The sequence below is a fragment of the Ovis canadensis genome, chromosome 17 (assembly GCF_042477335.2).
Source record: "Ovis canadensis isolate MfBH-ARS-UI-01 breed Bighorn chromosome 17, ARS-UI_OviCan_v2, whole genome shotgun sequence".
Taxonomy (NCBI): domain Eukaryota; kingdom Metazoa; phylum Chordata; class Mammalia; order Artiodactyla; family Bovidae; genus Ovis; species Ovis canadensis.
This window is the reverse complement of record NC_091261.1, coordinates 63,483,834-63,505,480: the sequence shown is the minus strand read 5'-3', so window position 1 is coordinate 63,505,480 and position 21,647 is coordinate 63,483,834. Positions and strand designations below refer to the sequence as shown.

At 42.1% G+C, this 21,647-nt stretch overlaps 2 protein-coding genes across 7 annotated transcripts in view; both read right to left on the bottom strand.

The window, feature by feature from the left end:
* Window positions 1-14,152, bottom strand: part of VPS33A (VPS33A core subunit of CORVET and HOPS complexes) — a 30,437-nt gene extending 16,285 nt beyond the window's left edge. The window contains exons 1-6 of the mRNA XM_069557776.1: window positions 13,936-14,152; window positions 10,181-10,246; window positions 9,411-9,538; window positions 7,782-7,968; window positions 1,653-1,769; window positions 422-596 (exon numbers count right to left, since the gene is read on the bottom strand). Coding sequence (XP_069413877.1) covers window positions 422-596; window positions 1,653-1,769; window positions 7,782-7,968; window positions 9,411-9,538; window positions 10,181-10,246; window positions 13,936-14,037 — 775 coding nt within the window. The 5' untranslated portion in view covers window positions 14,038-14,152. The remainder of the gene's footprint in view (window positions 1-421; window positions 597-1,652; window positions 1,770-7,781; window positions 7,969-9,410; window positions 9,539-10,180; window positions 10,247-13,935) is intronic.
* A 4,917-nt stretch (window positions 14,153-19,069) lies between these two features.
* Window positions 19,070-21,647, bottom strand: part of CLIP1 (CAP-Gly domain containing linker protein 1) — a 116,020-nt gene continuing 113,442 nt past the window's right edge. For all 6 annotated transcript variants that reach the window (XM_069557769.1, XM_069557768.1, XM_069557770.1 and 3 more), the window contains one exon: window positions 19,070-21,031. In XM_069557769.1, coding sequence (XP_069413870.1) covers window positions 20,806-21,031 — 226 coding nt within the window. In that variant the 3' untranslated portion in view covers window positions 19,070-20,805. The remainder of the gene's footprint in view (window positions 21,032-21,647) is intronic.

Genomic DNA, 21,647 nt, shown 5'->3' with positions numbered 1-21,647 from the left:
TCCACAAGCTTTCCTGAATGACTGCCTACCTTGGAATCTATGTTCTCCAACTGCAGGGCCACCTGCATTTAGCCCTGGGCCTCTGCTCACAGGGGGCACACACTGTCCCGTGCAGTAAACACTCGCCAGCTTATGTGTGACCAACAAGGACAGTTCGCTCAGATGTCACTGAATCCCAGTGTCTGCAGGTCTAAAGTTAGCATTTTAATTTTTCTAAATACTGAGTTATTTAGAAAGGAAGCATCTTAAGAAAAAAAAAATGGTCTTTTGAGTTACTATTTTGGCATATTTTTTCTTCTCTGTCCACTATAATAAATACTGCTTAGAATACGGGTTTTTCTTTGAAAAAAAAAATTTAACTGGTCTTTTGGATATTCCTATCAGATTACCTATTGGTAAAAGGGAGGGTTACTTTACTCACTGTTCTGAATGCCATAAATTTCATCAATGAGTCCTTCATACGTAAGCTGAGTGGCGAGAGGCGATAATAAATCCACGTTCCGATCAAGCAACAAGAGATTATCAAACACGGGGAATATTGAATTCTGGCTTCCTGTAAACTCTCTCTTCATCCTGATCATCATATTGGCCACTTGCTGGAAACAAAACATGGGATCAGGTGGGACTTTCCTGGGCATAAGCAGATTTAAAAATCTGGCTAAGACTAAAAAAAAAAAAAATTGGCTAGAAATTCCCTAGTGATCCAGTAGTTAAGACTCTGCGCTTCCAATGCAAGGGGCCCAGGTTTGATCCCTGGTCAGGGAACTAATATCCCATGTGCCACATGGCACAGCCAAAAAAAAAAAAAATCAGCTAAAAATGGAAAGTATCAAAAAAGTAAAAATGGAGAAAAATGGTGGAAGAGTGAGATGGATAAGAAATAAACCGACAGAAAACCACTCCGTGTTGGATGCCCATTCCAACACTTAACACTTTTACCAGCTATTTCTCAACGAGGCATAAAATCAGAGTCCATTTCTATTATTCACAGAAGTTCTATTCTATAAGTCACCGTGAATGCTGAATCAGTGAATACTGAACCACTGCTCTGTAGGGCCACGAGGGTGAGGGCTCCTTGAGTCTCTGGTTACAACAGTTTCATCATCTGATCAATATATAACCTTGTTTTATGTGTGTTCTATTTAAAGACATTAAATATATGCTGTTGATTCTCCAACACTATCATTTACACCTAAATGAAGCTCATCTAATATGAGTTTTCTCCCTAAAGGCCCATCATAGCCTTCCTACATCCTGAAAACTGGATAGCACTTCTGCACCACCCCTGGGGGCCATTTTAACAGTGAAATCACCAACCGGAAAAAAAAAAGGCACAAAAATGCACACACACACAAAAAAGTGGCAATGAGTACTGCACTATAGTGGCAAAAATCACACTTGTTTATGGTATGAGTTGAAGGCAGAGGGTTGCTTGCTGTGATCTCAGCTGAGAACATGCACAACTTCAATTATTGGATGATACAAATTACTGCCTCCCTGAGCGTATCTGCAAAACACTGTGCCAATTTGGGAGCTATAAAGAAATGTTAGCAAGTATGTGAATTTTCAAATCAAAACAGATTCCCACTCCTCCCTCTCCCAGGGACCAGGGCGCCCTTGCTCCACCATCAGAAGCATCTCCCATTTCTTACCCGGGCGCACTCTCCTTTCCCAAAGATCTGGGGGATAGTCCCGTATAGAGCTTGCAGGGTCATCAGCCCCTTGGCTGCATGGTACAGGCTGGTCTGGTCACTTTCCAGATAGCACTCCTGTGGAGAGGAAGAGCCAGTTACCATCACGGTCACCTGGGTGCCTTGTGGTGCCTGCCTCTGTCTGGTGTTGGGACTTGGCAGCCACTGGGTAAGATGGTTTCCACTTCTCCACTTTGCCAGGAAGCTGCAGACTGGGGTCCAGTTTACAAAGCTGCTGTTTGGCAGCCCAGGCCAGAAGCCCAAGAGCTCTGCCACCAGGAGACAGCTACGGAAGCAATTCTCCCAGGGCAGAGCCTTCTGGAAGGTACTCCTCCTCGTTTACCAGCTCTTGAATGAGCTACTGATTAGAAAAGATTCTATGGGCTTCCCATATGGCTCCGTGGTAAAGAATGTGCCTGTCAAGCAGGATTGGGAAGATCCCCTGGAAGAGGAAATGGCAACCTACTCCAGTATTCTTGCCTGGAGAATCCCATGGACGAGGAGCCTGGCGGGCTACAGTCCAAGGGGTAACAAAGAGTTGGGTACGACTTATTGACTAGACCACTACTACCAAGAAAGACTGAGATGGGAACCAGTTTTTATTTCAATGTTTTATTTGCAATTGGAGAATAATTGCTTTACAATGTTGTGTTGGTTTCTGCCATACAACGACGTGAATCAGCCATAAGGATACGTATGCCCCCTCCCTCTTGAACCTCCCTCCCATTTCACCTCTCTCATTCCCAGTGGCGAGTGCAGAGGCTAGGAGGGCACTGTGGGAGGCCACATGGCGATACCACAAGTGCACGTATTCTCTGAGCCCCAGACTCCCAGGTGACCTCACAACGGAATACGTGGCAGTCTTTACAAACACGACACAGATTTTCACACACACTGACGGCAACTGAAGGCTGTAACATCTTGAGAAATGAAAAAGGGGCAGCTGAACAATCTTTAGAGTGATCCGATTTTCAGAAAATATATTTTACCTTATGAAGTATACAGGGTATATTTTGTAGAGTAGGCAAAATTATACTTTTGGCATAGAAAAAGGGACACAAAAATACACATCAAACCAGCTAGGGGGAGGTGGGAGGGAGGTTCAAGAGGGAGGGGACATACGTATCCTTCTGGCTGATTCACGTTGTTGTATGGCAGAAACCAACACAACATTGTAAAGCAATTATTCTCCAACTGAAAATAAAACATAGAAATAAGAAACATAATATACAAAAGTGACAACTCAAGAGGAGAAAATCTAAAAAGTCAATAAATTATGAAAATTATAATAAAAATGAAAAAACCACATTGTTAATTGGCTATATTCCAATACAAAATAAAAAGTTAAAAATAAAAAAACAGCTAGGAAGTGACAGGAGAGACTCCAGCAGTTCCTACACTGGTAGGAGCACAGGTTCCCGACCTCGGTTGTCTTGATCCAAACCTCAGCTGTGTCACTTCCCAGCTGGTGCCTTGGGGCAATTAGACAATCTCTCTATGCAATCTCAAAAACGACAGAACGATCTCTTCGTTTTCAAGGTAAACCATTCAATATCACGGTAATCCAAGCCTCTGCCCCAACCAGTAATGCTGAAGAAACTGAAGTTGAACGGTTTTATGAAGACCTATAAGACCTTTTAGAACTAACACCCAAAAAAGATGTCCTTTTCCTTATAGGGGACTGGAATGCAAAAGTAGGAAGTCAAGAAACACCTGGGGTAACAGGCAAATTTGGCCTTGGAATACGGGATGAAGCAGGGCAAAGGCTAATAAAGTTTTGCCAAGAGAACACACTGGTCATAGCGAACACCCTCTTCCAACAATACAAGAGAAGACTCTACACATGGACATCACCAGATGGCCAACACTGAAATCAGATTGATTATATTCTTTGCAGCCAAAGATGGAGCAGCTCTATATAGTCAGCAAAAACAAGGCCGAGAGCTGACTGGCCCAGATCATGAACTCCTTATTGCCAAATTCAGACTTAAATTGAAGAAAGTAGGGAAAACCACTAGACCATTCAGGTATGACCTAAATCAAATCCCTTATACAGTGGAAATGAGAAACAGATTTAAGGGCCTAGATCTGATAGAGAGAGTGCCTGATGATCTATGGAATGAGGTTCATGACATTGTACAGGAGACAGGGATCAAGACCACCCCCATGGGAAAGAAAGGCAAAAAAGCAAAATGGCTGTCTGAGGAGGCCTTACAAATAGCTGTGAAAAGAAGAGAAGCGAAAAGCAAAGGAGAAAAGGAAAGATATAAGCATCTGAATGCAGAGTTCCAAAGAATAGCAAGGAGAGAAAAGAAAGCCTTTCTCAGCAATCAGTGCAAAGAAATAGAGGAAAACAACAGAATGGGAAAGACTAGAGATCTCTTCAAGAAAATTCGAGATACCAAGGGAACATTTCATGCAAAGATGGGCTCGATAAAGGACAGAAATGGTATGGACCTAACAGAAGCAGAAGGTATTAAGAAGAGGTGGTGAGAATACACAGAAGAACTGTACAAAAAAGATCTTCACGACCCAGATAATCATGATGGTGTAATCACTTACCTAGAGCCAGACATCCTGGAATGTGAAGTCAAGTGGGCCTTAGAGATCATCACTACAAACAAAGCTGGTGGAGGTGATGGAATTCCAGTTGAGCTATTTCAAATCCTGAAAGATGATGCTGTGAAAGTGGTGCACTCAATCTGCCAGCAAATTTGGAAAACTCAGCAGTGGCCACAGAGCTGGGAAAGGTCAGTTTTCTTTCCAATGCCAAAGAAAGGCAATGCCAAAGAATGCTCAAACTACCACACAATTGTACTCATCTCACACGCTAGTAAAATAATGCTCAAAATTCTCCAAGCCAGGCTTTAGCAATATGTGAACCATGAACTTCCTGATGTTCAAGCTGGTTTTAGAAAAGGCAGAGAAACGAGAGATCAAATTGCCACCATGCGCTGGATTATCGAAAAGGCAAGAGAGTTCCAGAAAAACATCTATTTCTGCTTTATTGACTATGCCAAAGCCTTTGACTGTGTGGATCACAAGAAACTGTGGAAAATTCTGAAAGAGATGAGAATACCAGACCACCTGACCTGTCTCTTGAGAAACCTATATGCAGGTCAGGAAGCAACAGTTAGAACTGGACATGGACCAACAGACTGGTTCCAAATAGGAAAAGGAGTACGTCAAGGCTATATATTGTCACCCTGCTTATTTAACTTATATGCAGTGGTTAAATAAACAGGAAATCTCTCCTCTGGGCATGTTTTGTCATACTGGGACAAGTTTTCCTCAGCTGCTACCGAGTCGCATTAATTACACAGATGTGAATTATACCAGGGAACACCATTATAGGTACATGATTTAAAGTTAATACAGCAAAATGTTAATTCCAGAATCTAGGTGATGAGTATACAGGTATTCACTGTACCATTCTTTCAACTTTCAAGTATGTTTCATATAAAACATTAGGTCGGGGGCAGAGTCGGGGGCAGGTGGAGAAATCTGTACTACCATTGGAAGAGGTTTACTGTAAGCAAAACAACAGGGAAAGTGACTTTTAAAAAAAGAGCCAAGAAACTCTCTTGGTTATAAAATTCATCAGGGGTGCCAGAGAGTTCTTCCTCGGGTTAACTCTTTGAAGATGGTCATCACAGTAACAACATAATACAGAAGAAAAAGTTTCAAATAATTTTGGGCACGACACCAGTGCTTCTCAAAAGTTCTAGTCTCCAGACTAGCAGGATCACTGTCACATACACAAAATTCAAAGAAGGAAACACAGATAAACATGATTACATTAAGAAAACACACACAGGGTGGGGAGTAACTAGAAGTGGCAAAAGTAGGCATTCTGGAACACTGGTAGCAGTTTTGTTGTTTTTTTTTAAGCAGAGTGCCAGGTGTGTTCACTTTGTTAAAATCCATCAAACTTTACACTCATGATTTGTGCACTCATCTGAGTACAGAATATACTTAAAAACAAAGAAAGTACACATAGCAAAAACTATCATAAACTACGTCAAGAGCCAACTAGAGTAGCCCCTGCTTGCTGCAACTAGCCCCCTAGCGCACAACAAAGACCCACTGCAGCCAAAAATATGAATCAACCAATAAAATTTTTTTAAGTGCCATGTTTACTTAAATATAAGACGTGATACCATAAAACTCCTAGAAGAGAATACAGGCAAAACATTCTGACATAAATCATACCAATGTTTTCTTAGGTCAGTCTCCCAAGGCAATAGAAATAAAAGCAAAGATAAACAAATTGGACCTAATCAAATTTATAAGCTTTTGCAAAGCAAGGGAAACTATAAACAAAATGAAGACAACGTATGAACTGAGAGAAATTATTTTCAAACAAAGCGATGGACAAGGGCTTAATTTCCAAAACATACAAACAGCTCATACAACTTAATAACAAAAAAATTAACAACCCAATAAAAAAAAATAAGTATATGGTATAAATGGACATTTCTACAAAAAAGATATACAGATGGCCAGTAGGTACATGAAAAGATGCTCAATGTCACTAATTATTAGAAAAATGCAAATCGAAACTACAGTGGGGTACCACCTTACACCAGTGAGCATGGCCATCATTAAAAAGTCTACAAATAATAAATGCTGGAGGGGGTGTGGAGCAAAGGAAAAAGGGAACCCTCCCACGATACCGGTGGGAATATAAATTGGTGCAGCCACTATGGAAAACAGTATGAACATTCCTTAAAAAACGAGAATTGCCACGTGAAATAGCAATCCCACTCCCAGATATATATTTGGAAAAACAAAAACACTAATTTGAAAAGATACTGTATGTACCCCAACATTCATGAGAGTACTAATTACAACAGACAGGGAAGTGACCCAAGTGCTCATTAACAGATGAATGGATGATGAAGATATGGGGTGTGTGTGTGTGTGTGTGTGTGTGTGTATATATATATAAATGTATGTGTCTGTATACACACACACACAATGGAATATTGGGCTTCTCAGGGGGCACTAGTGGTAAAGAACCCACCTGCCAACACAGGAGACATGGGTTCAATCCCTGGGTTGGGAAGATCCCCTGGAGGAGGGCATGGCAGTCTGGAGAATCCCATGGACAGAGGAGCCTGGAAAGCTACAGTCCAAAGGGTCACAAAGAGTTGGATGTAACTGAAGCAACTCAGCAAGTGTACAGTGGAATATTACTCATCCATGAAAAAAAGAATGAAATCGTGCCATTTGTAGCAACGTGGATGGACCTAGAGACTATTATGCTTAGCGAAGGAAGACAGAAAAAGACAAGCACTGTGCGATACCACTCATATGTGAAATCTAAAAAGATAAGACCATGAATGTATACACAAAACAGAAGCAGACTTACAGGCATAGAAAACCAACCAGCGGTGGCAGAGCTCCCTCACCTGCCGGCCTGCATCTCCTACAAGTATCCCATATGAATAACTGCTTCTTGCCTATCCCTTTGCCTCTCACTGAATTCCTTCTGTGCTGAGACACAAAGAACCTGAGCCTCAGTAAGTCCAGACACCAGCTACTGACAGCCCCACCAGGTGGCAGAAGTTAACTGTATGCTGCTAGTAAGCATGCAGACTCCAGACCCGTTGGAATCAGAAGGTTGATGATGCTGACCTCCACTTACCTCACCAGTGACCAATCAGAAGAGCGTCCACAAGCTGATCACGCCCTCTTTGGGCCATTGCTAAAACTCCTCACTACTCCCTCCAGAAGCGGACACACAGTTTTGAGGTCATTCCTTTGCCTGGCAAAGCAATAAAGCTATCCTTTTCTACTTCACCGCCCCCCATCCAAAAAAAAGACCAGACCAGTGGGGCATGGAAGAGGGGAGGGACAAATTAGGGGTATGGGACTAACAGATACCAACTAGCACAAAAAAAAATAAGCTCCAAGGATATACTGTACAGCACATGAAACTATACCTAATACAATAACCCATAGTAGAATATAATCCGCAAAAATACTGAATCATTCTGCTGTACATATGAGATGAAAATGACCATCAAGCTCACAAATTCGGCAAAAATCACAGCCTGACATTAAAGCAGAAAATGCCAAACTTACTTTGAATGCACTCTCCGATTCCATGGATAGGAGATCTCCATCAAAAGGAATAAGATCTAGGCTATACTCCTCCCTATGAATAAAGGATCCCAAAACACCCAGATCCTTCAACCGCTGTTCGCACAGTAAGCTACGTCGTGGCACAAACAAAATGTGGAAATCTCTTGCTGGGCCACGTCTGTCTTCACTGCAAAAGAAGGGACATTTGTTAGCTTATGAGCTCCCTAGAGTCTTCAACTATTTCACTTACTCTATCTCCACTGCCATGCACACAGAAAGCACTAAATAAATGCTGGTGAGATAAACATATGACATTGACTTTCAGACCCAAACAGTTAGTCACTTTCTTGCTCTTTTTTTTTCCCCTGACAGGAAACCAGCATTGATTCACAGCCAATATGTGCATTTTCTAGCTTTCTCTTTAACTATTTTCAGGGGCATTAAAGCTCTGAGGTTTACTGAAATGGTATATGTGTCTTATTGAAAACAAACGGATCTTTAACCAAACCAATGCAGCCACAGAGACTCCTTTTAAAATGAAAGCTCACTATTGACTCTTCTTTCTCCTCTCCTTGACAGTGAACTTCTCAAAATAGCCCATATGGCTTTTAAGATTTTAGGGGCCACATCAATCGATTATATCAGAGTGCAGATGGAGCTGGGAGAACTTCCTCTCTAGACTGGATGCTATATTAAATTTTAATCAGTTCTTACTTTGCTTATGAAATTCAAGTACCTTGTAATCAGTATAACCATTAGAGGGAGGCTTTTTTGTTGTTGTTCATTTTTAAAACCAGGGTCCTTTCTACTGATACATATCCAGACTTTTAGCTGTCCTAAAAGAATGCAGTTTTATAATAACTGCCCTCTCAGACTGTTTGAACAATGTCACAAGTTTCCTATTTCCATTCTTGTATTTTTCCATGTTTGTCCTAGTTTTTCTAAAAGACCACTTTTTGGGACGTCTCTGGTGGTCCAGGGTCTAAGACTCTGCTCTCCCTATGCAGGGGGCTTGGGTTCGATCTCTGCTCAGGAATCTAGATCCCAACGAAGGGTTTGCATGGGTTTCCCTGACAGTCCAGTGGTTAAGGAACTGCTCGGCAATGCAGGAAACACTGGTTCAGTTCCTGATCTGGGAGATCCCAGGTGCCATGGAGCAACCAAGCCCGTGCACCACAGCTAGAGCCTGCGCTCTGGAGCCCATGAGCGGCAACACCTGCGGCCCACATGCTCTGAGTCCGTGCTCCCCAACAAGAGCAGCCACTGCAAAGAGAAGCCCGCACATCACAACTAGAGAGTAAACTCACTCTCTGAAACTAGAAAAAGCCCATGTGCAGCCAAAAGACCCCGCACAGCCAATAAATAAATACTTAAAAAAAAAAAAAAACAGAAAAAGAGTTTGCATGCTGCAACTGAAGACCCCACATGCCACAACGCAGATGGAAGGTCCCGAGTGCTGCAACTAAGACATAACATGGCAAGATATAAATAAACATTAAAAACAAACAAGAAGCAAAAAACCACTATCCAAGGCACTGGCAAGAGAAGGGGTTTACAATGAAAAGCTCAAGACATTAAAACCGTTAGAAGGATTAACTCCTACCGGCACAAACATAAGTTCTGAGATACCTGAGCACGTTTTCAGCAATGATATCCATCAATTCTAGCCTGGGTCTGACAAAAAAAATTATATTCTTGACATCGGCTGCTGGCAAACGACTTCCTTTAAGTGTAAACATTTTTTCCACTTCATGTTCCTAAGAAAACACACACACAAAAAGTTAACAAAATCTCTCAACTTTAAGTATCATTGTCAGATTCGGACATCAGAAACACTCGCAGTCAACGCACATCAATGCTTTGTTCTCAAAATTTAGATTTCCCACAGCCAGCTGCATTAACAGTAAGGTTTCAGGATGAAGTCACTGTGACAATCTTTGAGTGTAAATGACTCTTAACGCGATAAACTATCAAAGACACCAGGTAACAGTCATATAATGCTGGACTTCTGTGGTGGCTCAGCGGTAAAGAGTCCACCTCCCGATGCAGGAGATGCAGTGGAGAGAGATCCCCTTAAGAAGGAAATGGCAACCCATTCCAGTATTCTGGCCAGGGAAATCCCATGGACAGAGGAGCCTGGTAGGCTATAGTCTAAAGGGTCACAGAAAAGTCAGACATGACTTAGCGACTAAACAACAACAATGAGAGCAATTAGGATCAATACAGAATCATTAACCAAAGGATCACTGTATACAAAATGTTAGCCATACATTAGCATCTGTGTTATAAAGACCAAACCGCCCTGCAAGCCATTTACTCAGGAGGAAATGTAAAATCTTACTATTATTGCTGAGGTACAGAGTTACTAATACCTGAACAAACCTGAACAGTTCACTTACCTTCAACAGTGAATACTGTGCAATCAGGCCAAAGGGTCCAGTGAGATACTCATCCCAAACTATTGCCTACAGGAGGGAAGAGATGAACATTACAGTTAATATCAAGAATTTCAACAATATCAACGGAAAATGGCAGTCATACATAGTAGAACTACTGCCCTCAAAGTCTGAAACTGGCTGTGGTCACATTTATATTGTGTGGATCTTAAGGAAAAAAAAAAAAAAAAAACCCAGAGTCAGGGCAAGTAATGTTACTGGCAGTCATAGGAAACTTAAGATTTAATCACTGTCCTTCGAAGCCAAGTGGGCATTAGGAAGCATCACAAGGAACAAAACTAGTGGACGTGATGGAATTCCTGCTGAGCTATTTCAAATCCTAAAAGAGGATGCTGTTAAAGTGTTGCACTCAATATGCCAGCAAATATGGAAAACTCAGCAGTGGCCACAGAGCTGGGAAAGGTCAGTTTTCATTCCAATCCCAAAGAAAGGCAATGCGAAAGAATGTTAAAACTACTGCACGATTGTACTCATTTGACATGCTAGCAAAGTAATGCTCAAAATTCTCCAAGGGAGGCTTCAACAATATGTGAACCAAGAACTTCCAGGTGTTCAAGCTGGATTTAGAAAAGGCAGAGGAACCAGAGATCAAATTGCCAACTTCTGCTGGATCATAAAAAAAGTGAGAATTCCAGAAAAACATCTACTTCTGCTTTATTGACCATGCTAAAGCCTTTGTGTGAATCATAATAAACTGGAAAATTCTTAAAGAGATGGGACTACCAGACCACCTGACCTGCCTCCTGAGAAAGCTGTGTGCAGGTCAAGAAGCAACAGTTAGAACCAGACATAGAAGAATAAACTGGTTCAAAATTGGGAAAGGAGTACGTCAAGGTTGTATATTGTCACCCTGCTTATTTAACTTATATGCAGAGTACATCATGAGAAATGCCAGACTGGATGTAGCACAAGGTGGAATCAAGATTGCTGGGAGAAATATCAATAACCTCAGATACGCAGATGACACCACCCTTATGGCAGAAAGTAAAGAGGAACTAAAGGGCCTCTTGACGAAGGTGAAAGAGAATGAAAAAGCTGGCTTAAAACTCAACATTCAAAAGACAAAGATCATGGCATCTAGTTCCACCACTTCATGGATAATACATGGGGAAATAATGAAAACAGTGACAGACTTTATTTTCTTAGGCTCCAAAATCACTGCAGCCAAGAAATTAAAAGACACTTGCTCCTTGGAAGAACAGCTATGACCAAACCAGACAGCGTATTAAAAAGCAGGGACACTACTTTGTCGACAAAGGTCAGTCTAGTCAAAGCTATGGTTTTTCCAGTAGTCATGTATAGATGCAAGAGTTGGACTAGAAGGCTGATCACTGAAGAACTGAGGCTTTTGAACTGTGGTGCTGAAGAAGACTCTTAAGAGTCCCTTGGATTGCAAGGAGATCAAACCAGTCAGTCCTAGAGGAAATAAACCCTGAACATTCATCAGAAGGACTGATGCTGAAGCTGAAGCTCCAAGACTTTGGCCATCTGATGTGAAGAGCTGAAAAGACCCTGATGCTGGGAAAGATTGAAGGCAGGAGGAAAAGGGGACGACAGAAAATGAGATGGTTGAATGGCAACACTGACTCAATGGACATGAGTTTTAGCAAGCCCCAGCAGATGGTGAAGGACAGGGAAGCCTGGAGTGCTAAAGTCCATGGGGTTGCAAACAGTTGGATGTGACTGAGCGACTGAACAACTAGAGGAAACAAGGAACTGTAGTTTGTTGTGTATCTGTGTTACAGTATTATTATCAAACTGAACCATATGGAAACTGCCAAATCCAACAGTTCAACCTACTATTTTATAAGTAGCATGCAATTCAATTATAAAAACTAAAACCTCTGATATAGGTATTATAAAGTTTATTTTGACAAGAGAAAAATTTTAAAGGCTCAGAAAGTTTAAGTAACATGTCCAGGACTCCCTGGCGGCACAGTGGGTGGAAGTCCACTTGCCACGCACAAGACATGGGTTTGATCTCTGGTCTGGGAAGATTCTATATGCCTCAGAACAGCTAAGCCCATGTGCCACAACCACTGAGCTCAAGTAATGCAACTGCTGAAGTCTGCATGCTCAAGGGCCCTTGAACCACGACTAATGAGCCCCCATGCTGAAACTACTGAGGCTCACGTGCCTTAGAGCCAGCAAGCCACAACTACTGAGCCTGCATGCTGCAACTAATGAAGCCTGTGGACCGAGAGCCCGTGCTCCACAAGACAAGCCAGGGCGGTAAGAAGCCCGTACACCAAAACTAGAGAGTAGCCCCCAAACTCTGCAACTAGAGAAAGCTCCCAGGCAACAACGAAGACCCAATGCAAACAAAAATAAAAATAAATAGATTAATTAATTTTTAAAAAACATCCAAGGCCATATTAGGACCTTGAATATAAACAGCATAAAGAAGTCAAGTCTCCAGCTTGGGACTGAACAACCTCACAGAGCATTGCTCTGGGACCCTCTGAGCATTTCTACTGCTAAACTCCAGTGTCAGTTCTTTTTCTTTCTTTTTTAAATTGAAATTTTTATTGAGACATCTGTAGAATTATAAATATTCAGTTGAAAGACACAATACAGGGAGACTCCCCAATATGCTTTGTCCAGTTTCTCCCAATGCAAACATTTCGCAAAACTATAGTACAATAGATATTACAACCAGGGTATTGACACCGATACAATCCATGATCTCATTCAGATTTCAGAGTTATTTAATGAACTGGAACTGGGCGCCTAGGACTTAGCCTGCTTTTGTTTTCTCTCCATAGCTGTTAGCACTCACTCCACCTCTTGGGGTCCTATTTTTTCTAATACTGACTGCTGAATTTCCCCAATTTTCCTCTTCTCTTCAGAGTTATATTGCCAGTTACTTAGGAAGACTGATAAATCCTCAAGGGAGAGGAAGGAGGTGAAGTGAAGTGAGTGAAGTCGCTCAGTCGTGTCCGACTCTTTGCGACCCCGTGGACTGTAGCCCGCCAGGCTCCTCCGTCCATGGGATTCTCCAGGCAAGAATACTGGAGTGGGTTGCCATTTCTTTCTCCAGGGGATCTTCTCGACCCAGGGATCGAACCCAGGCCTCCCGCATTGCGGGCAGACGCTTTAACCTCTGAGCCACCAGGGAAGCCATACCGCTTAAAAGAAGTCCTATGAAGTTCCTGATCTACGGTTTCTGATTCCATTGTGAATTGGGTGCTAATAAACATCTAACAAGAAAATACTATTTAAGTAAGCTGACGTTAAAAATCTCAGATAGTTACAACTTCTCACAATTCAAGTGAGCAGCAGATTGCAAGGTGTTGGTAGTTCATGTTAATTCTTTTGAGGATATGATCTTTGTAATGAATGGACACTGGTGCAGCTACGTTCCTGGGCGGGGCCGCCTCCCCAGTTCCAATATCTCGGGTGGGAACTGGACAGGGGGTTACCGGATCCGCCTCTCTGGACAGGAGGGGCACCTGACACAAGCTGGTTCACGAAGGGCTGAGACACCACGGTGGCTTATTCTGCAGCCACGAAACAACAGCGATGCCACGCGTACTTTGCGATGGAAGCCCCACCAAAAGGCCCCTCTCCCCGACTTATCGTTCCCGCCGGCTCTCCTCCCTGGAAGCCCTAGGAGACATAGTACACTTCGAGCCCAGGCAGCTAGGGACCGGATGAGGCCAGGCCGGACGGCGGTGTCGCCGCGCACTGTCCCTCACCTTGCTTCCCGCGCACTTATCCAGGAACTCGCGCAGCTCGCGACGCACTGCCTCGCGCAGCACATTGAGGTTCACTCGCCCGTAGGACAGGTGTGCCGCCATCTTGCCCCACCGCCCCCTTTACCCCCTACTCCAACCAGATCTGCATTCCCCTATTTTCCAGTGGCCCACCGACGCTGTCACGTGACGATAGGTTCACGTGACCAGGGCCGCTGACAGCACGCCAAACCCGGAAAACCATAATGTAAGGCCATCTGCCGGTCTCCCTCCCGGTCCTAGTGCCCGCCTCTTTCGTCGACCGCGTGGGTTCCGAGGCATCCCAAGACCCCATCCAGACTTCAACACAGTCCGGGGCACCTGCGCCGGGTGCTGGTTGAGTTTAAGGACAGAGATTAGATCCTGCACGTCCAGTTTAAAAATTGAGGCTTTCTTCTTAGCAGCAAGTATACTCTCTGTAAAATGATAATGAAGCTATATTTGAATGGAAATCTTTTCAGTCAGTTCAGTCGCTCTGCTGCTGCTGCTGCTAAGTCGCTTCAGTCGTGTCCGACTCTGTGCGACCCCATAGAGGGCAGCCTACCAGGCTCCCCGGTCCCTGGGATTCTCCAGGCAAGAACACTGGAGTGGGTTGCCATTTCCTTCTCCAATGCATGAAAGTGAAAAGTGAAAGTGAAGTCGCTCAGTCGTGTCCAACTCTCTGCGACCCCATGGACTGCAGCATGCCAGGCCTCCCTGTCCATCACCAACTCCCGGAGTTTACTCAAACTCTTGTCCATTGAGTCGTTGAAGACATCCAACCATCTCATCCTCTGTCGTCCCCTTCTCTCGCCTTCAATCTTCCCCAGCATCAAGTTTCAAATGACTCAGTTCTTCGCATCAGGTGGCCAAAGTACTGGAGTTTCAGCTTCAGCATCAGTACTTCCAGTGAATATTCAGGACTGATCTCCTTTAGGATGGACTGGTTGGATCTCCTTGCTGTTCAAGGGACTCAAGAGTCTTCTCCAACACCACAGTTCAAAAGCATCAATTCTTAGGCGCTCAGGCTTTCTTTATAGTCCAACTCTCATATCCATGTATGACTACTGGAAAAACCATAGCTTTGACTAGACGGACTTTTGTTGGCAAAGTAATGTCTCTGCTTTTTAAATTGCTGTCTAGGTTGGTCATAACTTTTCTTCCAATTTTTAAATTATAGCAATCTTTAATAAATCTTTTAAACTATAGCAATCTAAAGGTCCTGCGCTTTGCTCTTTTGAGTTTGTAGGCTAAAATATACAAAATTGGCTGAGGGAAACTTGAGTGACTTTTCTGTTTAGCTCTTCCTAGTAGACATTTATACAACATGGTATTTCACGTAACTACTATCCAATGCAAAATCCAGGTAAAATTCGCATGTTACCTGGTGAGTTGTAAAGATGAAACAGGGTGTAATCTACATTGTGTAATCTATGTAAAAGGCTTAGCAGGGTGCTCATAATTTAATAATTACTCAATAAATAGCTTAGTAGAAAGGTATATGCTTTTCAATACTTTGAGTGTTTAACTGGCTATTTGGGATCTGGTGAAACAGGCTTATTGCCAAATCCAGACAAATTGAAGAAAGTAGGAAAAACCACTAGACCATTCAGGTATGACCTAAATCAAATCCCTTATGATTATACAGTGGAAGTGACAAATACATTCAAGGGATTAGATCTGACAGACAGAGTGCCTGAAGAACTATGGACAGAGGTTCATGACATTGTACAGGAGGCAGGGATCAAGACCATCCCCAAGAAAAGGAAATGCAAAAAGGCAAAATGGTTGTCTGAGGAGGCCTTACAAATAACTGTGAAAAGAAGAGAAGTGAAAGGCAGAGGAGAAAAGGAAAGATATACCCATCTGATGGAGAAGCCAATGGCAACCCACTCCAGTACTTTTGCCTGGAAAATCCCATGGATGGAGGAGCCTGGTAGGCTGCAGGCCATGGGGTTGCGAAGTCAGGCATGACTGAGCGACTTCACTTTCACTTTTCACTTTCATGCATTGGAGAAGGAAATGGCAACCCACTCCAGTGTTCTTGCCTGGAGAATCCCAGGGACGGGGGAGCCTGGTGGGCTGCCGTCTATGGAGTCGCACAGAGTTGGACACAACTGAAGTGACTTAGCAGCAGCAGCATACCCATCTGAAAACAGAGTTCCAAAGAATAGCAAGGAGAGATAAAAAAAAGCCTTCCTCAGTCATCAGTGCACAGAAATAGAGGAAAACAATAGAATGGGAAAGACCAGAGTTCTCTTCAAGAAAATTAGATATACCAAGGGAACATTTCATACAAAGATGGGCACAATAAAGGACAGAAATGGTATGGATCTAACAAAAGCAGAATATATTAAGAAAAGGTGGCAAGAATTCACAGAACTATACGAAAAAGATCTTCATGACCCAGATGATCATAATGGTGTGATCACTCACCTAGAGCCAGACATTCTGAAATGAGAAGTCAAGTGGGCCTTAGGAAGCATTACTACGAACAAAGCTAGTGGAGGTGATGGAATTCCAGTTGAGCTATTTCAAATCTTAAAATATGATGCTGTGAAAGTGTTGCACTCAATATGCCAGCAAATTTGGAAAACTCAGCAGTGGCCACAGGACTGGAAAAGGTCAGTTTTCATTCCAATCCCAAAGAAAGGCAATGCCAAAGAATGCTCGAACTACCGCACAATTGCACGCATCTCATATACTACTAAAGTAATGCTCAAAACTCTCCAAGCCAGGCTTCAACAGTATGTGAACCGGGAACTTCCAGATGTTCAAGTGGGATTTAGAAAAGGCAGAGGAAATAGAGATCAAATTGCCAACATCCGTTGGATCATCGAAAAAGCAAGAGAGTTTCAAAAAAAACATCTGCTTTACTGACTACACCAAACCCTTTGACTGTGTGGATCACAACAAACTGTGGAAAATTCTGAAAGAGATGGGAATACCAGACCACCTGACCTGCCTCTTGAGAAATGTGTATGCAGGTCAGGAAGCAACAGTTAGAACTGGACATGGAACAACAGACTGGTTTCAAATTGGGAAAGGAGTACATCAAGGGTGTAAATTGTCACCCTGCTTATTTAACTTATATGCAGAGTACATCATGAGAAATGCTGGGCTGGATGAAGCACAAGCTGGAATCAAGATTGCCAGGAGAAATACCAATAACCTCAGATATGCAGATGACACCACCCTTATGGCAGAAAGTGAAGAAGAACTAAAGAGCTTCTTGATGAAAGTGAAAGAGGAGAGTGAAAAAGTTGGCTTAAAATTCAACATTCAGAAAACGAAGATCATGGCATCTTGTCCCATCACTTCATGGCAAATAGATGGGAAAACAGTGGAAACAGTGACAGACTGTATTTTTTTAGGCTCTAAAATCACTGCAGATGGTGACTGTAGCCATGAAATTAAAAGACGCTTACTCCTTGGAAGAAAAGTTATGAACAACCTAGACAACATATTAAAAAGCAGACACATTACCAACAAAGATCTGTCTAGTCAGAGCTATAGCTTTTCCAGTGGTCATGTATGGATGTGAGAGTTGGACTATAAAGAAAGCTGAGCCCTGAAGAATTGATGCTTTTAAACTGTGGTGTTGGAGAAGACCCTTGAGAGTACCTTGGACTGTAAGGAAATACCAGTCCACCCTAAAGGAAATCAGTCCTGAATATATTCATAGGAAGGACTGATGCTGAAGCTGAAACTCCAATATTTTGGCCACCCGATGTGAAGAACTGGCTCATTTGAAAAGACCCTCATGCTGGGAAAGATTGAAGGCGGGAGGAGAAGGGGAGGACAGAGGATGAGATGGTTGGATGGCATCAGTGACTCAATGGACATGAGTTTGAGTAAACTCTGGGAGTTGGTTATGGACAGGGAGGCCTGGTGTGCTGTAGTCCATGGGGTCACAGAGTCGGATACAGGTTAGCAACTGAACTGAATGAGGCTTGAAAAGTTTTGGTCTTGCCTGACTCCCTTCAATCCTCTATACACTGTTATGAAGAAAGGATGCACTAAGCAATTACCTTGGTGGTGCTAATGCTAAAGCATCCACTTGCTAAGGCTGGGGACTTAAGAGAGGAGGTTTCAATCCCTGGGTGGAGAAGATCCCCTGGAGAAGGGAATAGCAGCTACATACCCAGTCCATCCTAAAGGAAATCAGTCCTGAATATTCACTGGAAGGACTGGAAGGATGCTGAAGCTGAAACTCCCAATACTTTCTGGCCACCTGATCCAAAGAACTGACTCATTTGAAAAGACCTGATGCTGGGAATGATTGAAGCAGAAGGGGACGACAGAGGTTGAGGTGGTTGGATGGCATCACCGACTCGACGGAAATGAGTTTGAGTAAGCTTCGGGAGTTGGTGATGGACAGGGAAGCCTGGTATACTGCTGTCCATGGGGTCACAGAGTTGGACACGACTGAGCTGCAATATTCTTGCCTAGAGAATCCCATGGACAGAGGCACCTGGTAGGCTACATTCCAGGGGTCACAAAGCATCAACCACCACTGAGCGACTAACAGTTTCACTTTTTTTTCCCACATATGAATAAGCAGAGTGGAATTTGGAGGTAATATTCAGTTACACATATTTACATACTTCCACTCTCAACTTGACTCTATAAAAAATACTTGACTCTATCAAAAATTTTCAGACTCACCACGCATCATCAGGATCCAACCAGGGATGGAACCTGTGCCTCCTGAATTGAAAGCACTGGGCCTCAACCACTGGGCAACCAGTGAAGTCCCAAACATATTTAATTTTAAAATAATTTGTTTAGTGTTAGAAACTTTTCTTTTTAAAATGTATTTTTTATTGAGATATAATTGACATTTAACATTCATTTTAGGTGTACAACATGATTTGTTGTATATATATATATATGGAGAGAGAGAGAGAAATGATCTCAATAAGTGTAGATTAATAGTTTGAGTCTTTTCATCAGCTGTCAATGCTGAAGTCCAGGACTACTGTCAGGGTACTTTTTTGGTCATGTTCAACTGGTCCCTCTGCTTTGGAAATATCTACCTGCGGGGGAATCAGAGCTCATAAAACCAGACTGCTTGGTTCAGTCATCATTTTGGTAAATATCACAGCAGCTTTCAGAGTTTCTTTCCAAACTTCATTCTTTAATAGGTAGTTGATACTGCACAGTGCCACTTACATTTCTGTGAGGTAATATAGTGAGACAAAGCAATGGATAACCACCTTGGGTATTTATTTTATGCTGAGTGGGTCATAGAATGCTTTGCGATCATTTCTTAAAAGCAGTTTCTCAACACACTGCAGTAGAAATTGCTATTTGGACCTCTGGTGCTTGCTCATTTAAAGAAAAACCATTAGGACAAATAAACCTGAGAATAACACCAGTCTACTACACTGGCAAAAAAGAATAACCATTTATTAAAGTAGATACAGAACACTTGTTTGCTTGGATTTTAATACTGCTTTACATTTTGTGTTTGTGAAGCGGTTCCTATTATGATATGTTTGTTTATAATCCCAAATTTCAACTGATTACATATTTATTTTTCACTTGTCAAACACATAGTTGATAATCTGGAGGGGAAAATACATCAAAGGCATATGTACAATTATAGAAGTTTTTATTATACATGTCTCCTGGAAGATACATTTATTTATTACTTTTTACATATTCTAAAAGACATTCAAATGAAGATAAATAGATTCAAACTGGTTGCTAAACTCGTGGTTGAGGTCCTTCATTTTATTTTTTGTGATAAGAAAATCCAAAACTATTAATGTTGAATTTCTCATAGTACATTCATCTAAAAACACAGTAAAAAAAAAAAAGTTGTAAAGATTGTAGATTGGTTCATTTAGGTGTTTTAGAGTGGCTTATTATCTAATTAACCGACTGCTGGGGATATTTGTTGGAGAAGAAAAACAAAATCTGGAGAAAATTCTCCCAGTTATTTATTCCTGATAAAGAAAGAAAATGAAAACAGAGAACACACAGCTGCGAAGCCACGCGATGTTGATCCTGGCCTAGCGCGTCATGTCCTGATGAACATTTTAAGTGTTTCCTTTTTCATAAAGATAAAAATCTGAAAAGAAAGACATACTGTATAGGTTTTTTCCCCAAAATATAGATTTTACAAAAATATATACATATAATATATAGAAGCTGAAATTATGCAAAACTGATAAAACACCACAGTAAAGTGGGTGCAGCATCGAGATTATAATAAAACGTTCCCACAGCAGTTTGGGGGCTTCCCCCTCCCTTTACCTGTTTCATGATTTTATAATCACACCTAAAAGTATCATCAAGCCTGAAATAAAGGCACTACTGACATTGGGTAGTGCAAAGAACTCAGCTATTTCTTTGACTAAAAATAAAATAAATGAGTAGATGAAAATGCAAAGTGGCATACTTTTTTTTCAACTCATTCCAGTGTCAAAGCTTAACCCAAACATCTAAATATACAAATGCAGCCTGGAAATATTTTAGTGCAAATATGAAGAGGAACGGCATAATTTAAAGTTAACTTAAATAAGGTCCTGAAAGGGTAGGAGTCATTCTGTGAGGTCTCCCTCATAGGGACGATGAGTGTAATGGCATCTGGTGCAATGGAATACGTTTTAAAAATCAAGAAGACAAAAATCAGAGGTGAAACCCCCCCTTATTTATTATTTTAACTTATAAACTTATACGGGGAGACTAAAAGGGCGATTTTGTGGAAGATCAAAATATTTTCTTAGATTTGTTGATGGGGGTCAAAAATAACGTGAGTTCTGAAGTCTGCACGCATAATGCTGGTGGTCAGTTGCCTACACACTAGTGCATCTGAGAGAGCCCAGTTCTGGGTGGAAGGCTTCATCAGAAGGTCTCGTCGTCATTGCAGTTGGTAGCCCAGTGCCCAAACATCTCACAGATTTCACAGTAGGGGCGTTCCTCGCTCCGACTGCCGTGGTGTGTGGAGTGGGGCGGGTCCTCGGACATCTGGGCCTGGGTAGGACAATCCTCTGTGTCGTGGAGATCAAAGCAGTCACATATGTCACAGAAGAGGCGGGGTTTCTTCTTGGACTGTTTCTCCTGGTCATCGCTGCAAATGTTACCAATGTGTATGATCAGAAACTCATCTCCCTCAGAAGAAATTCAAGAGACAGTATCATTTGTAAGGAATAAAACACAAGCAAGGATTCTGGTGCAGTCTGCGGAGCCTCAAGTACAAGTACTACGGTCCGCATTTAAAATCTTCAGATCAAACCATTTCCACTCTCTTGCCAGATCTGTGGAAGTCAGTTTATGGCCAAATAATCACAAAGCAATTGTTTCTCCAATCCACTGGAGAACCTAACTTTTTAAAATAATATTGAAGTCAGTTGATTTATAATGTTTCATTAATTTTCTGCTGCATAGCAGAGACTCAGTTATATGTATATTTTCCTTTTGTTTTGGTTTTTATTGGATTATAGTTGATTTACAGTGTTGCAAAACCTGCTGTACAGCAAAGTGAACCAGCCATACACATACATATAGCCCTCTTTTTATAGATTCTTTTCCCATATAGTTCACCATGGAGTATTGAGTAGAGTTCCCTGTGCTATAACAGTAGATCATTATTAGTTATCTATTTTATATACAGTAGTGTGTATATGGCAATCCCAGTCTCCCAATTTATCCCTCCTCCCCTTACTCCCTGGTGACCATAAGTCAAG